Consider the following 18102-nt stretch of genomic DNA (forward strand, 5'->3'; position numbering starts at 1 on the left):
TTCATTTATACACTCCTCACAGTTTTGTAACTAGGATATTTTGTGACAAGATTGGTGGTATGCTCCAGTGCACACTCTGCCGTATGTATACACTTCTGGAGCAGGAGTTCCAGGGTGAATAACGCTGCGACCGATGTGCCCATATTTTTCTACTGGAAGCTTGTGTTAGAGATCTGGAGAAAGATATTGCATTGCTGCGAGCAATCGACGATCTTCAGATATGTATGCTGCTGACTGAGCAAACAAGCTGGATAGAAGTGGAGGGTTGGGGGAAAGCCAGAAGGGCCAGGTGGGTAGCTGGGTTACTGTAAATAGAGGGTCTAGAAAGGAAGGCCAATTCCTACTCTGAACATTCGAGCAAAATTGCTAAATTGTGCAATGATATAAGGATATTAATGTCGAAATGGCAGCCCTGGCGGATCCTAGCCGATTCTCTCCCTAACAGTCGGGGGAGCAGACCAGCTAGTAGTAGGGTGGATGGGAGTGCAGGTAAGCCAAGGCAGATAGTGGTTGTAGGGGACTCTATAATCAGGAAGACGGATAGAATAATTTGTCACCAAGACCGCCTCAACTGAATGTTTTTCTGTCTCCCTGGTGCCAGGGTTTGGCAGTTCGGCATGTGGTAGAAAGGGTGGATAAATTACTGGAAGGGGCTGGGGATGTCCCAGCTGTAATGGTCCATGTTGGTACCAATGACAGAATAGATGGTAGGTAGAGGAGCCTGAAGAATAGTTTTAAAGAATTCGGTTCAAAGCTTAATGGAAGGACCTCCAAGGTAGTATTCTCCGGAATTCTACCTCTGCCATGCGCTACACAGCTACAAGCTGTTTTCCCACAGATAACTTGCACCTAAATGGAAGGGGGCTGCTGTGCTGGGGAAGAAGATTCTAGCAGGGGTGGCAGAGTATTTAAACTAGGATCAGGGGAGGAGTAAAAGGAAGACACAAAAAGGGTAGACAGGTCAGAGAGGGGACAAGTTATGTTGGTGGGTGATGAAGTAAGGCAGTGGATAAGGAGATCCACAAGTTACAAAACAATAGTGTGCCAGTAAAATTACTTTAAATCAGATAAATAACTGTGGAAATTAAATTAAAGTGTATGTTCACAAATGCCAGGAGTATCATAGGCAAAATGGCCGAGCTTGAGCCTCTGATATTAGAGGAACAGTTAGATGTTGTTGGTGTTAATATTCAAGGTTTTACACTCTTTCAGAAAGACAGGGAAAATCGGAGGGGATGTGGTGTAGGTCTGTATGTCAGAAGAGACTTAAAAGCAATTGTGAATGAGACAGTCATCTCAGAAGGATGTGAGGAAGCTGAAACTTTGTGGGTTGAAACTCAAAACCAGGAGAGCTTTGAGAAAATTATTTTTGTTGTAATTTATAGACCCCCTAACTTCTTATGAGATAGAGGGTCACCTATATAAACACATGGAGTGGGCTGCACAGGAGTGGACCGTAGTGATAATTGGAGACTATAACTTTCCAAATATAAATTGGGGTCAGGGCTCTTCTTCATCTGTGAATGGGAGACATTTTATCAACTTTCTGCAGGATAATTTTATTGTGCAGCCTGTAGAAGATCCCACAAGAGGTGATACATTGTTGATTTCTAACAATGCGGAGATTGTCCAAAATACCAGTGTCTGGGAAACCCTTGGGAACAGCGATCATAACATAATTATTTTCCTCTAAAGTGTAAAAAGCGAAAACTTTGAAGAGGGCTAATTTCCAGAAATTTAGGGCTGCACTACAGGATATAGACTGGGATCAGATACTGTCACATGATGATACTAAAGTTAAATGGGAGAAATTCAAATCTATCCTGGGTCATTATCCTGGGTCATTTATTCCAATAGGTAACAAGTATAGACGGGTTAGATTACACCCCGCATGGCTTACAGTTACAGTTAGAAGGACAATTAATAATAAAAGAAGTGCATTTAAAAGAGAGATCCAGAGAGTTGTGGTCAATGATTCCTACTCAAAATGGTCACCAGTTATGAGTGGTGTACCCCAGGGTTCTGTGCTTGGCCGACTACTATTTAATATATTTATTAATGATATAGAGGTAGGAATTAATAGCACTGTGTCTATTTTTGCAGATGACACCAAGCTGTGCAGTGTAATACAGTCTATAGATGATGTTCATAGGCTGCAGGGAGACTTGGACAAACTGAGTGTTTGGTCATCCACTTGGCAAATGAGGTTCAATGTGGATAAGTGTAAGGTTATGCACCTGGGGCTAATAATCCAAAGGCAAAATATGTCCTTGGAGGAGTAAATCTGGGAGAGTCCCTTGTTGAGAAGGACCTGGGGGTACCAGTATATCATAAATTGAATAACAGCATGCAATGTCAAACAGCTGCCTCTAAAGCCAGTAGGATCTTGTCATGTATCAAAAGTGGTATGGACTCTGGAGATGAAGAGGGCTCAACGTAGAGCCACAAAAATGATAAGGAATATAGCGGGTCTCAGTTGTGAGAAAAGATTAAAACAACTAGATTTATTTAGTCTGGAAAAGAGACGACTACGAGGGGACATGATTAATTTATATAAATATATGAATGGTCCATACAAAAAATATGGTGGTAAGTTGTTCCAGATTAAATCAAATCAAAAGACGAGGGGGCACTGTCTCCGTTTGGAGAAACCAAGGTTTAATCACCAGAGGCGACAGAGCTTTTTTACTATGAGAACTGTAAATCAGTGGAATAGCCTGCCTCAACATTTCAGTGTTAGCATCTGAATACAGGCAGTCCCCGGGTTACGTACAAGATAGGGTCCGGAGGTTTGTTCTTAAGTTGAATTTGTATGTAAGTCGAAACTGTATCTTTTATAATTGTATATCCAGCTTACTGCTCTTTACCAATATTTGAACAGAAGAAGTCTTTAGGGGCAGATTTATGTATTCATCATACATACATATGTTAATGTGCTATTCCCTGTGCTCGCAGATTTCAGAATATGTTATAGGATTATTTTGTTTAGTTTTTAGATTTTTAGATAAAACTATTTAGCTGCGATTTTATTCAACCATTAAAAAAACACTACATTACTGTAAACCATGCCAGCTTTCTCATTTTGGCTGTTACACCAAGCTATGTAGTGTAATACAGTCTATAGATGATGTTCATAGGCTGCAGGGTAACTTGGACAAACTGAGTGTTTGGTCATCCACTTGGCAAATGAGGTTCAATGTGGATAAGTGTAAGGTTATGCACCTGGGGCTAATAATCCAAAGGCAAAATATTCCTGGAAAAGAGTCTGGAAAAGAGACAACTACGAGGGGACATGATTAATTTATATAAATATATGAATGGTCCATACAAAAAATATGGTTGTAAGCTGTTTCAGATTAAATCAAATCACTATCTTCTTCTGGAGAAATCAAGGTTTAATCACCAGAGGCGACAGAGCTTTTTTACTATGAGAACTGTAAATCAGTGGAATAGCCTGCCTCAACATTTCAGTGTTAGCATCTGAATACAGGCAGTCCCCGGGTTACGTACAGGATAGGATCCGGAGGTTTGTTCTTAAGTTGAATTTGTATGTAAGTCGAAACTGTATCTTTTATAATTGTATATCCAGACAAAAAAATTTTGGCCCCACTGACAAGTGGAGTTTAAACATTTTTTGTAATTGAACCAAATATTATCAATAAAGCTTCATTACAGACATTTTACAGCTGATTATTGCAATCTGAGACTATAGTAAAGCATTCATAAAGCTTCACGAGAGGTCAAAGGGATCTGTCTGTTACTATGGGTTGTCTGTAAGGCGGGTGTCCTTAAGTAGGGGACTGCCTGTATTCAGCTTCTGAGGAACTAAAATAAACCCTTTGACATTCCATACATGATTTATTCTGCTTAGGGCTCTAAGCATTTATTGGCATTAATGTTCAGCTTCAGTTGGGCATCTGATGCGTTTTGCCTCCATTGTGTCTCAGTTTTTCTTATGTTTTTTCTCTGTGTCCACAAGATTTAACATTGCTTTGAAAACATCACACCTGGTTTTTCAGCCTTATCAGTGAAAAAAAACAGATGTTTCATCACTTTTTTGTGGACCCATAGACTTCTATTGCAATCCTTGATCTGCATCCATGAAAAAATTGGACATATTTCATAATTTTTTTCCATGGACAATGGATCAGGGAAAACATAAGCCAATCTAAAAACACCCATAGAAATAATGGCTTTGTGAGGCATCCATGAAAATCACTGAATCACGAATGTGAAAAACAAAGCCAATGTGAAAGATCCCTTAGTGCGTTTTATCAGAATCAACCTTGTGGTGGATTGTAAGCGCCCCTTCTCCGCCACTCATACACATGATAATGAAGAGATTCATATGTATCATGGTGCAATTTAATATTTTTTGTATCCATGAAGCTATCTTTAAAATCAGTTACAAAACTTTGCATATTATTTGTTAGTTCCTAAATTTTTGTTGATTCTGTTTAATGTCATCCACTTTTTTTTTTATTTGCTCCCGTTTGGAATCTTCTAGTTCAATAATAAGTTTCATTAGCTCCATAGAGCATTTAGATAATATCTCATTCCACTGTTTAACAAATTTCTCTTTCTAAATAAAGGTTGGCGCATTTTAATCCCCAACCCCCTTGGAATGATCTATTTGGACACATAGGTACATAGTGTGACTTGATCCCACCATATCTTACATTCTTGTATCAATAGATCTAGGAACAATTTCATCTTAGTTTTAATCTCTATTTGTATCTGAACATCATGGACATTTGGACTACCAAATACTTGGGCAATTTTATCCTCCCTTTCATTTATGTTGGTATGGCCACCTGAAGCCACGATTGGTGAACATAAAAACAGCCTCACTAGATGGAGTTGAAAGCCATCAATGTCTTGGTGTCTGTTATTGTATAGCACTTACTGGGTTCACACCATTTTTATACTGAGCGTATACGTCGGGAAAGCCGACGCTTAGCGTATATATTGACAAATAGTGCCAGACAGAGGCATGATAGTTGTCTCTGTGTGGCCACTATACCTCCTGTATGCCAAAAAAACAAGATGGAAAGATGGTGTATTGCATCTCTTCCCATAGCCCTGCCGAGCACCTACGTAGGATATACCTGGTGATGTCACTGTCCATATTAGGACAGTGACATCACTGGGGGAACACCACGTTTATGAGTCACAGCCAATCGGCGGCTGATGGCGATATACACTCCTCTCCCCGCTTTCAGGGGAAGGGGGGGTTGCCGGGCAGAATATAGGCATACAGTGGGATAAGTCTGTGCCATACGTTGTAAGGACAGCTCAGAATCCTCGTGACTTGTCCTTACAACATATGCAAAAATATATGATGTGACTAGAGTTCACAGTTGGAGATGTAAATGTGTGTATTTTATTCTTGGATGATACAATAATTGAATATTGGTGCAGGACTCAGTTTTTGCAAGACAGACTATACACTCGCTGAAGCCACAGTGGTGCCCTGGAGCATGATACTCAGACTGGACACAAAGCTGTGAGCTGAAATTTTTCTTGATATATTTCATCTTTTGACCTGAATCATGAGTCAATGCAGGAATATAGAGCAATCAAGGCTTCCAAGGTAGAAGGGAGATACTGACCAGCTAGCCCAGTGATGGCTAACCTATGGCACTAGTGCCAGAGGTGGCACTCAGAGCCCTTTCTGTGGGCACTCAGGCCATCACCAGAGATGACTCCAGGTATCTTCCTGCAGTCCCAGACAGCCCAGGACTTGCTGTGCACAGAGCTTTTTTAAAGTGACAGCTTTACCTGCGACTATTTTCTGCTTTATTGGTGCCTCAGGGTGCTGGTATCAATGAAAACTGTGACAGAGAAGGGAGTATAAATCACAAATTAAATTTCTGTGTTGGCACTTTGCGATAAATAAGCGGGTCTTTGTTGTAGTTTGGGCACTCGGCCTCTAAAAGGTTTGCCATCACTGAGCTAGCCCATCTATAATATTTCTCAAGAGTCTCAAGAATGTAGCTAGTATGTTTCTCAAGAATGTAGCTAGCAAAGCCTTGTTGTTCCAGATGAACTTGACTTCTGAGAATGAAAGTGACTAGCCAACGGTCTCTCTTTCCTAGCAAAAAGTCAGAAGGACATCTGCACCTGATTATTTATGAACAGCTGCAGGTTACTAGTCTTAGTCTGGAGTTGGGCACATAGCAGTCAGGGTGCGGTCAAACGTCACATACGTGCATGCGTTTAAAAATGCATGGGAATAGCTGAAGAGTGATTTGCCTAATTAAACAGCTGTTTAATTTGTGTTTGCAAAACGCAACTGTTAACCAATTGTTAACGCATACGTTAACATCGCTGTTACGGCATGCATTTGTTAACACCACGTTACCGTATGTGTTAACACAAGCGTTAAAATTTGGATTTTGTAAACGCAAGTGTTAACAGCTGTTTAATTAGGCAAATCACTCTTCAGCTATTCCAATGCATTTTTAAATGCATGCAGTAAACGCGACGTGTGACCACACCCTCAGGCAGAATCAGGGATACAAGCCATAGACAGCAGACAGAATCCAAAGCACATTAGAAATCAGATGCACACACAAAAATTCAAAAACTTCAAAATGCTTTTATATTATAACAAATTCATGTCAATGCATAAACCTGCAAGACAATCTCTATAAATGTCCATAAAACTTACAATCAGTATGTACAGAGAACCATCCAGTGCAGACACATCGCAACAGACAGGAATGAGCGTATTGCTCGCCTGCTACATTTCAGGAACGTCCCTTATTCAAGCATTCTTACTAGACGAAAATCCCAGAATGTATTAAAAAAGTCACATGACATCCAGGTGAAAATCTTACCAAAATCCAACAGTAAGAAACTAACTGTACCAAACGCTTACATAAAATGAGCCCAGGAATTAAAATTTTTCAAAAAGCTGAAAAAAATTGCAATTATCGTTCAAACCCTTTGGACTAAGTGAATCTAATATATGTATCCATTTTTAATTTGTATCCTTCCCCTCCACTAGCTCTAATATGAACCATTTCAAATTGTATACATCTATATCTAGTCAATTTTCTATATATTTTTTCCATAAATAGATGCCATTTTTTGTATTACATGTAAAACAACCTTTAATGTTTTTCTTAAATCCTTGGGTAGTGTGTAGTATACTGTCCCCTTTAATTATAGAGCACACTGTACCATATCCTACATGAGGATTTAAGATTAAAGGGAACCTGTCACTGGAGACCCTTTTTTCGAATTGGCCAATGTCCCCACAGAGATTAATCATCATACCCCCAACAGTTTTTATAAAATTTCTGCCATTTAAAAAAAAATTAGATAAAAACTGATGGGGGATACAATGGTTAATGTCTGTGGGGACATGGGAAATTTGAAAAAACGATCTCTGATGACAGGTTCCCTTTAAAGGTTTTTATACAAAATGATAAAAAAATGGCATTTATTTATAAAAAATGTCCCCACAGGAAAACATACAGTATGTGGGACTGACGACTAGATCAGTGAAAATAAGATTGAGCAAACACAGGTTTGAGATGGTGTACAATTTGAGATGCTGCATTTTAGAGGAAGTGGAGGGGAACAATACAGTAGAAATTGAAATTGAATTGATTCAATCCAAAGGATTTGGACAAGAGTTGCAATTTTTCTGCTTTTGTAAGTGTAGGTTAGGCAGTTACAGATCAGGGACAGGTCAAGCCAGTGTTGTCAGAACAAAATCCAGATTTGCAGTTCACAGGCTCAATCAGAGTCAGAGTCATAAAACAGAGCAGGGGTCGAAGACAGCAATTAAGAATTATTGCACACCGTTGCACATAACAAAATGAACATCAGTGTACATAAAATAACCAGGGATGGGCACTGATTGGAAAGGGATACATTAGACCCAGATACACTAACCACTGAATTACCAAATTGACACTCCACAGCAGCACCAGAGATGGGGAAAGGAGGGACCTGGACGAGGAGCAGAAAGACAGGAGGATTGCATGTGGCCATACATGTGGAGATTAAGTGACCCGACATTCGCATTTGGCCGTGCAACTCAGACATTTTGCTGCATAGGTGGCCAAACAGCCAATTGGTGCCCCCATCAACTAGCCATGGTTATGATTGGCCAGGAGGACATGCACCCGTACACTAACTTTGTCTCTGCTTATCTCCATTGGCCAGGCCTGCCAGAGGAGGCAGCACTCTGGTGAGTACAGATCACCATCATTAGACTATCTTTCCGATTGTTAAAGCATGACTAAAATTTAGCAACAGAACAATGATCAAAAGCACACCAGCAAACTTTCAATAAAATGGATGGAAAATAATATAATCAGTTTGTTGCAATGGCCCAATCTACACTTCAGCCCAATTGAAACTATCAGGCGCTCGTACAAGGGACAGGTGGGAGTGTCAGGTGGCTGGAAGTTATTGGCTCCGAGATTCCCTTCCCTTGTAAACAAAGAGGTGCATTTCGCCTTTAAACATCACAATATTTTTCCAAACCAAAAACACAAAAAATAGGAGCTTGTCACCAAAAAATGTATAGTAAAAAATGATATCTATATCTATATTATTATCTAAAAAGTCATGATACATTTTTTTTAATACATGGAAACAGTACAGCACTGAACGGCACACTGAAGCACGTTTTAGCTACTCCAGCCTTCTTCTAAGAGGTTGACATCTTGGAAGAAGGCCTTAGTAGCTGAAACGTGTGTGGGAGCAGGCACTGCACAAGTAGTTTATTTAATACCCTAATCAGACATATTTGCTAGGATAACCCTGTATAATTGTACAAAGAGTTTTTTGCATAAATTGTGCTTGTAATCATATATCTTTGGCACAGTTACTGACACTAATCTGTACTTATGCCGACATTTTATATTTACAAAGTGCCGTTCAGTGCGGTACCGTTTCCATGTATTAAAACATTTTTTATCAGGACTTTTTGGTATTAATAAAGATAGAATTTTTTTACTATGCATTTTTTGGCGACAAGCTTCTATTTTTTGGTTTGGTGATCTGTAAAGAAGCAGAGTTGCTGCATATATATATATATAGACATTTGCCATCCTTGTTTATTTTGGTTGCCCACAAGATTTTTTTTTAGTTAATCTCGCACAACCCCTTTAAATCAGTAAGCAAAATAACAATTACAGCTATACAATAAGCAACTAAAAACTTTAAAAGAACCTACCAGTTTTGGCTCGCATATTGACTTCTCACTGGACAGGGTGCTAAATATGGCTGTCTGAAAGACAAACAAATCATAGATATATACATTGGTAAGCAAAGGTTATTTCTTTTTACTCTACAAATGTGTCAACTCAGTTGCCTCTGTTTGCTCTGGCGGTTTGGTCTTTAGATCAAGAGAGAATATTATTAACCTGCTTGAGTGAACCAATAGCATCTGTGCATTACTGGTCTACATTGGCACAAGAGGGCCAGTCACAAATGTAGTGCCCTGGATGAGAGGAGCATTAAACTTTGGACTTTTGAATATTTTTCCTATGCAAACTCAACACTTTCTTTATGGTACATCAAGGGTTAACTTGCATTAATCTATAATGTTGTGTTATATACATTATGCTTATTAGTACTATATCTGTATAGAGTAGCAGAAAGGGTCAATGAACACCGAAACATTTCTAACTGTGCATCTCTAAGAGAAACTAGTAATTTTCCACACCTATTATATTGATTGTTTTGCAGAAGAAAAACAGGTTTGTTTACCAGACAAGCAGACCTGTACTGTACCTGAACTGTATAATGACAGGTGCTGTCTGGAAAGTTGTTTACACTTTAGAATCTTACTACCATAAAATATCAGGGACTCAGTGTAAGTCTATGGAAAATGCAGGGGCATAACTACAGCTGTAGAAGACAAAGCAGCTCTTTGTGTCTCAGTGTCAGGGGGCCTCAGCATCAAACACTCTAAAGAACGGAGGATGTACACCATTATATACACATTATTCTGCACATTGCACAGCATAATCTGTATATAACAGTGCACATCTTTAACAATATACAGCATGAAATGTTGGGGGAGAGGAAGGGGACAGCATAACAACAAGATTATGGATCTCTAATCTCAAATCCCTGCTGTGTACTTCCCCCATGTGTTCAGCAGCTACTGGAACAGATCTGTGTAAGTGTGTAAATGTGTGCACATAAGTATATAAATGTGTGTAAGAGTGTATGTAAATGTGTGCGTGCACAAATATGTAATTATAAAATAAACATATTAAAAATAAATATTTTCTGAGGAGGTAGGGGGCCCTATTCAGAAGTCTGCCTCTCCTAGTTACACTTCTAGGAAAATGCACTGTCATTGCTTTTGTGCTAAAATGTAACCACTCTGGTATGTATAAGGTTATATATAAGGTATATAAGGAGAACAATCCCAGTCCTTATTGTCTTGCAGTTAGGGAACAGAGCAGTCAGAAGAAGAAGCTGAGATGGGAATTTTCTGTCATACACCCCTGGGCTCCTAGCCAGGGTACCATTAGAAAGAGAGGGCCAGCCAGCCCAGGCCTTTCCTCAGCATAGACCTCTTCTTCTGCTAGGGAGGAGATTGGAGAGGTCAGCCCTATGATTACTGACTCCGTGGACTTATTTCCCACTGGGGTGCACAACGCCTGACCAACGCCAGCTGACAAAACGACGGTGCCTGGTAGAACGAACATAGATTTGGGGCCACTCCTAACCTGGGTACTGCACAAGTATTACCATTTCTGACATTTACTGCATACCTCTGTGTCTGTAACTCTTACAGTATGAACAGAGCAAGCTATATAAATATATAGTTATCTTCCTATAACAACTGAAACTGGTATACTCCCTTAATAGGGAACATGGTATACAATACAAAGGTGTCTAAAAAGAAAACACTGTAGGTCTGCATCCAGTGAAGATGATAATCCTATATTAAAACATCTATATATAAATTTATGCATGGTATCTCACTATATACTGATGATAGCCATGGAGACCAATGCAATGCAGTGTATGGCTAATGGTTTTAGCACTGACAGCTTGAGCCCCCACCACTTTGAAGTAATGATGGCACTCAGGTACCTATTTTGAAAAGACAACCTCTAGATTTTCTTTGGTTGAGGCAAAGCCAGTTCTGAGAGGAACCTGTCTTGTTAGGCCACTGTATGGTCTTGTCCAGTCATGTTTTTTTTTGTCATGTTGAACTTTCAGTGATGTATGAAAGAAGTGTCATATCTTCTTTGTCGTCCCATGAAAAGACATAATTAGGTATTTCCAAAAATGTATTGGTACTTACATTTATTAAAGGAATTCTACCATCAAAGTCACGCATGATAAACCCGGGACACTTACTCATAGATCCTGGCACTGTGACTGTGGCACTCTTCTTATAGTTGTTATCCATGGCCTCCTTCCTTCTAGAATCAACTTTTATAATTATTCCGATGTGCCTGAAGGACGCTGGGGTGTTTCCAGAGCCCTTTAGTGCAGTAGCTTCACAGACTGTTACAATGAGCCAAGCAGGTCTCTCCCCCCCCCCCCCCGAGGGAGGAGGAAGAGCATAGAGGGTTGGGTGAGAAATGTTCTGCTCATTTTAACAGCCTATAAATCTTCAGCTTTGAGGGGTTCTGGTAACACCACTAGAGCCATTCAGGGCTCAGCCCTTTTTCATTTTTGCATTTCTGTTTTTTACTCCCATCATTCCAAAAGCCATAACTTTTTTTTTTCATTTACAGAGATGTGTGAGGGCTTGTTATCTGCAGGACAAATGGCACTTTTTAGCTGCCCATTTAATATTCCATGCAATGCACTGGAATGCAGCAAACATTGACATGGCATTTCCATGTGGGCTCTGTTTTTTTTACACTTTTCATTGTGCGCTCCAAATGATACCTTCCCTTTATTCTTTTGATTGGAGCAATTACAACTATACCAAATTTATGTGAGCTTTATTATGTTTTCGTACATTTAAAAAAAAAAATTAAAAGACCATTTGGTGCAAAAAAACTTGTGGCGTTGATGCCAATAACATTTTCATACTGTACTTTTCTACTGTATTGCAGTATATTAAAATGTTAATACTGATCTCTAATAGCCTTCCATCGGCTGTCATGACAATGGATTGACGCCCTCCAATGACGTTAAGGGGGAGAGCCATCTGAGATCACAGCACCCCCTGGCAGAGAACCCGACCACAGCACTTTACAGGTTAACATGACCACTGTCAGCACCGACTGCGGCAGTAAAGGACAGGTGTCAGCTGTGTTATATAACCCATCGTGTATGGAGAGTGCTCAGCCTATGATCTTGCTTCATACAACCCCCTCAGCACCACAACATTATAGTATGTTGAGGTGTGCACAGGGGTTAAAAGTTGATCTAGAAGGAGGCCATGAATAACAAATACAGGCTGTTCCCTACTTAAGGACACCCGACTTACAGATGACCCCTAGTTACAAACGGACCTCTTGTAATTGGTAATTTACTGTACTTTTACCTTAGGCTAAAATAAACAGTTATAACAAATATATATTTAAGGTGTCTGCAGTTAAGCTTTTTTTGTTAATTCTGGTTCCAACAATCCAACATTTTTAAAATCAAATTGTCACAGAGGCCAAAAAAAATGTGTCTTTAACTACAATTATAAAATATACAGTTCCGACTTACATACAAATTCAACTTGAGAACAAACCTATAGAACCTATTCTGTACATAACTCGTGGATTGCCTGTATAAGAAGATTATCACGGTCACAGTACCTGGATCTATGAGTAAGTGTTCCTGGTTTATCATGCTTGATTTTGATGCAGTTGTATAAAACAATGCAATCACATGTTATATGAATCAGATATTTGACCCTAATATTCACAGATTCCAATTTTAGATTTAGATATATATACACAGTATTTTTCAACTATGAGACATAGTAATCCTTGGTTATTGAAAAGTAATGCAATTTTGATCAGAACCATAGTACATGATTTAATAATGATCCTGTCTGAGACAGGGTAGGCAGTTTCTTTAACATCCTCGTAATATGCTGTGTTCCTTATTTCCTGCTTACTGTGCATTGGTTTATCAAATGTATGCCCAATGATAAAAGAGTCAGGTAGAAAAAAAATACTGAAAAGGATACACTAGGGGAGGTAACTTAGCACAGTGCACCAAGCAATAGGAATGGTGGACATACCCTCTGCAATCCCTTTAAGTGCCAGTACAAGGCTGGATTATAACAGTAACTTCTGAGGCCCGCACCCCGGGGCCCCCACCACTTTCTCCTTAAAGGGGGCCCCACCAAATGTGGGAAATTCTGGCAGTCGCATAGCTGCCTGAATTGCCCACAGTATGTGCAGGTCCGACAGCTTTTACCTAAACTGACTTCTGCTTTAACAGCTGGTTCAGAGACTTTAGTTCCCTAGTTCCGTTCTTGTTTACCATCTACACTGATAATATTAGACAAAGCACTAAGTTTTGCTTCATCCCAACATTTTCGGATGATGCTGCAGTTGTGGGGTGCATCAAGGGCAGTAAGGATGATGAGTATAGGGATACAATAGCAATATCGCGGGGTTTAACTTTCAAATTGTGTCACAAGCCCATGCACTTACATGCACCACTTAAAAGATGGTGAACTCTGTCGAACCTGAGGGGGGAAGCGACACATGCTATCGGGCGCACAATCTTAGTGAATCGTGGCAGAGTGCATTATGGACAGACAATGGTCTTTCAGTGAACTCCAGCGGTAAAGTAAATGTGCCCCTATACATTCTTCTGCTGTAGGTGATATAAAAGATCTCCACTTGTCCATGCTAATGCTTCTAAATGTAACAACAAAATCCTAGGCTCAGATAACAAGTACGTTTCATTAAAATATGACAGCGGGGTTTATACCGCAGTCTTATCTCCATCATCCACATCTCCATTAAGTTAATAGCGGTTCACAGTAATAATAGATAATTAAAGGTCTAGCCACACAGAAAAGCATGGGGAAACCATGTTGACTGTTGCAGCCTTTCTAAACACTTAATAACATACCTAATTTCAATTCCCAATAAAAACATCATAAAAATTAATGGGTTTGAACAACATTTCACCCTCAAGGTCATTCAGCGGGGAATGGATCATAGTGGGATATGAATAATTTAATTGTACCAGTTTTAAGCAGTCACAGAGTTTACTAAAAAGAAGAAAAATATCATACATGTATATTACATTACAAGCCAATTGATTCACTTTGCTATAACAAATAATTAACTAGTGGCATGCTACCAGGGCTGTGCAGTGGTTAAGCCAAACTTAACCAACTCCTCAATTTCCCTAACTTTGATTCCGACTCTAGCTCCACCAAAATGGTCACTGACAGTCTTACTCCACAGTCTCCACAGTCTTATTTTCTTGGTCACTCTAGTAATGCTGAGATAAATGCAGGTATTCCTTCTCTACGCCTTCATCCTTTGATTTGTAGCATAGGAAACTCGCTCAAATAAAAGCCTAGATTAGGGGTGCAGAACTTGCACCAACAGGCCACATGCGACTTGTCAAGCAATGAGTTGCGGTCCCCACCCTACTTAGAGTCAGAGTCCAATGAGTCCTGCTTACAGTCCAGAGTTCTATACCGGAAAGCGTTCATTGGTGCAGAAGGCCAGGTAGTGGTGAGTTCAGCTGAGTTGTCCTCACAGCTGCCAGGTCTTCTCCTGCTGCTCAGCTTTGTGTCCTGACTCCTAACACTGGTTGCACGGATAAAGGACAGTGAGCAGAATGACCTGGGGAGCAGGAGAGGACCAGGGAGTGGTAAGTACTTTACTGCTCCCGGGTTCTCTCCTGTTCCTGACGCAGCTCTGGGTCTTAAAGAGAACCTGTCAGGTAAATTAACCCCCAAAATTAAATATATTTTCATAAACTACCATTAGAATGCACTGTCTCTATCCCTTTATAGTACCTCTACATGCCTGTAAACTTAAACAATTAGGTACTAAAGCTCTATGCAAATGACGTGAGATGGGTCCAATGACCCATTATCATATTCAGCAATCCAGATTATTTATGAGTGTGAGGCACAGCCACACCCCAGGGCTTAACTGACAGCCTGTATAGTGATGTGATACCCCTGGTGCTGGCAGCCACAACCCTTGCAGCCTGTGTGTGTGTGCATGAGATACTCCTATACACATGACTGACAGCCTGTAAAATGATGTGACACACCTGGTGCTGGAGACCACGCCCCCTGCACCCCATGTCTGCATGAGATACTCCTATACACATAACTGACAGCCTATAAAATGATGTGACACTCCTGGTGCTGGCTTCTCTACGTGCTTCCTGGTGCTGGCGCCCCCTGCAGCCTGTGTATGAGATATTCCTAAACATATGACTGACAACCTGTATAATGAATGTGACACTCCTGATGCTGGCTACTCTATGTGCTTCATGGTGCTGGCGGCCTCGCCCCATGCAGACTGTGTGTATGAGATACCATACCTCCCAAAATTTCTGAAAAAGAAAGAGGGACAAAATGGCGGCACACATAGCATACCGCGACGATTCCCCCTGAGCCACATCCCTACTTATGCCCTTGCCACGTACCAAATTTTTATTACTAATATTAATCATCATTATAATAATAATCACCATAATAAGAATAATAATCCTCTCCATAATAATAAAAAAAAATTGGCCATCTTGGGATTTGAACTCACAAACTCTACATGCAATAGAGATGGAGTCTCTATCTACTAGGCCAGTGATGGCTAACCTATGACACGCGTGTCAGTGCTGACACGCCTAGCCATTTTCAGTGACACGCGGCCGCCGGAGAGTTAAGTTTCATCCTCGGCTCCTACACGGCCAGGTGCAGTAGCCGGGAGGCTGAGAGATTGTCATGCACTGAGCTCACAGCACTTCCTCCTCCTCTTCCCCCACCGGGCCGGCCCCTCCCCCTGTTTGAGCTGTGCCTCGTGTCTCAAGTCAGCACAGGTATCATCCCGGGGCTCAGCTCCAGGAGAGGTGACCCGGCCATCAACTCCACAAACTTCTCTGCAGCTCCTGATAGTTGTGCTGGGGGGAGTTGTTGTGGTAGGTCACCTCTACACTGACCATCTCCACAGCAGGGATGAGGGAGGACAACCACTCTCATCTCACATACAGTGGTGAGTAATGTAAGTGTACTGTATGATGAAAGACAGCCATCTGGGCTTGTGTGTCAGTTTTGTGATGTACAAGCCCTGAAATAATCACAATGCCTTGCAAATCGACAAACATTGCAATTATTTTGCTCCTCATGAGGGAGATGCAGACAGCGGCACCTGCGACTCACTATAACCTGTGAACTTTTATGACAAAGCTTGCAGGTTACTAAGCATTTTTACACGTGTCTGATTGTAACGATCTATTACAATGTGCTATTTGCACATTGTAATAAATAGATGATGTGGAAAATCCCCATATACTGCCATACTGTGGTATGGAAGTACATGGTAGGATTAATCAGACAACCTAGGGTTAAGGTACCCTAGAAGTTAAATAATTACCGCATATACTCGTGTATAAGCTGTGTTTTTCAGCACAAAAATGTGCTGAAAAACCTCACTTTGGCTTATACACGAGTCAATTAAAAAAAATAAATTTTAATACTCACCCTCCGGTGCCCGGATCCACCGGCGACGGCTCACGATACCCGGCGGCGGCTCACGAAATTCAGCACATTAATTAAATAAACTTAGTTCTTACCTTCCGGCGATACTCACCCCCGATCCACGGCGCCGGCTTCCGATCCTCGTTGGTGGCTCTCGATCCCCGGCTGCGGCTGTCTTCTTTCTTCTTTTGCCGACGGAGGCGCGTCCATGCGATCTCCCCGCCGGCGCTTACTATGATGCGGCAGTGTGACATCATCAGCGGCCACACCGCCGCATCATAGTGAGCGCCGGCAAGAGAAGACAGAAGACGCTGCCGGGGATCGAGAGCCACCGCAGAGGATCGGGGGTGAGTATCGCCGGAAGGTGAGAATTAAGTTTATTTTTTTAAATGTGCTCAACATACAGGGGGGCAGGCTGGCTGTATACATGAGGGGGCAGGCTGGCTGTATACATGAGGGGGCAGGCTGGCTGTATACATGAGGGGGCAGGCTGGCTGTATACATGAGGGGGCAGGCTGGCTGTATACATGGGGGGGGCAGGCTGGCTGTATACATGGGGGGGGCAGGCTGGCTGTATACATGAGGGGGGGGCAGGCTGGCTGTATACATGGGGGGGGACAGGCTGTATACCACTTAGGGCTGGCTGTATACTACACCCTCGGCTTATACTCGAGTCAATAGGTTTTCCCAGTTTTTGGTGGTAAAATTAGGGGTCTCGGCTTATACTCGGGTCGGCTTATACTTGAGTATATATACGGTAACAAATATGTATATTTAAACTAGAAATATCAAAAAATAATGTTTTTTTTCTCAAGGTGACACACCACCCGAGTTATGCTTGGTTTTTTGGCGAATTTTGACACACCAAGCTCAAAAGGTTGCCCATCACTGTACTAGGCCATTGGCCCAGTGGTTATCAATGGGAGGATTTTATGTAACTACCCGTAAGCCTTTTACTGTGTGACACAGTAACACAGGCTCCATGCACTGGTACATAGACATACAGTCATGGCCATAAGTTTTGAGAATGACACAAATATTATATTTTCACATGATCTGTTGCCCTCCGGTTTTTATGTGTGTTTGTCAGATGCTTTTATCACATACAGAAATACAAGTGCAATCATATTATGAGTAACAAAAGCTTTTATTGACAGTTAGAATGAGTTAATGCAGCAAGTCAATATTTGCAGTGTTGACCCTTCTTCTTCAGGACCTCTGCAATTCTCCCTGGCATGCTCTCAATCAACTTCTGGACCAAATCCTGACTGATATCCATCCATTCTTGCACAATCAATGCTTGCATTTTGTCACAATTTGTTGGTTTTTGTTTGTCCACCCATCTCTTGATTTTTGACCACCAGTTCTCAATGGGATTAAGATCTGGGAAGTTTCCAGGCCATGGACCCAAAATCTCTATGTTTTTTGTCCCCTGAGCCATTTAGTTATCACCTTTGCTTTATGGCAAGGTGCTC

The 18102-nt window shown here is 41.1% G+C and overlaps 1 protein-coding gene across 1 annotated transcript in view; it reads right to left on the bottom strand.

Moving 5' to 3' along the window:
- The window catches only part of RASGEF1B (RasGEF domain family member 1B), a 267226-nt gene that overhangs the window by 190209 nt on the left and 58915 nt on the right, over positions 1-18102 (bottom strand). The window contains exon 3 of the mRNA XM_072114538.1: positions 9200-9253. Coding sequence (XP_071970639.1) covers positions 9200-9253 — 54 coding nt within the window. The remainder of the gene's footprint in view (positions 1-9199; positions 9254-18102) is intronic.

The sequence above is a fragment of the Engystomops pustulosus genome, chromosome 1 (assembly GCF_040894005.1).
Source record: "Engystomops pustulosus chromosome 1, aEngPut4.maternal, whole genome shotgun sequence".
In the NCBI taxonomy this organism is placed as follows: domain Eukaryota; kingdom Metazoa; phylum Chordata; class Amphibia; order Anura; family Leptodactylidae; genus Engystomops; species Engystomops pustulosus.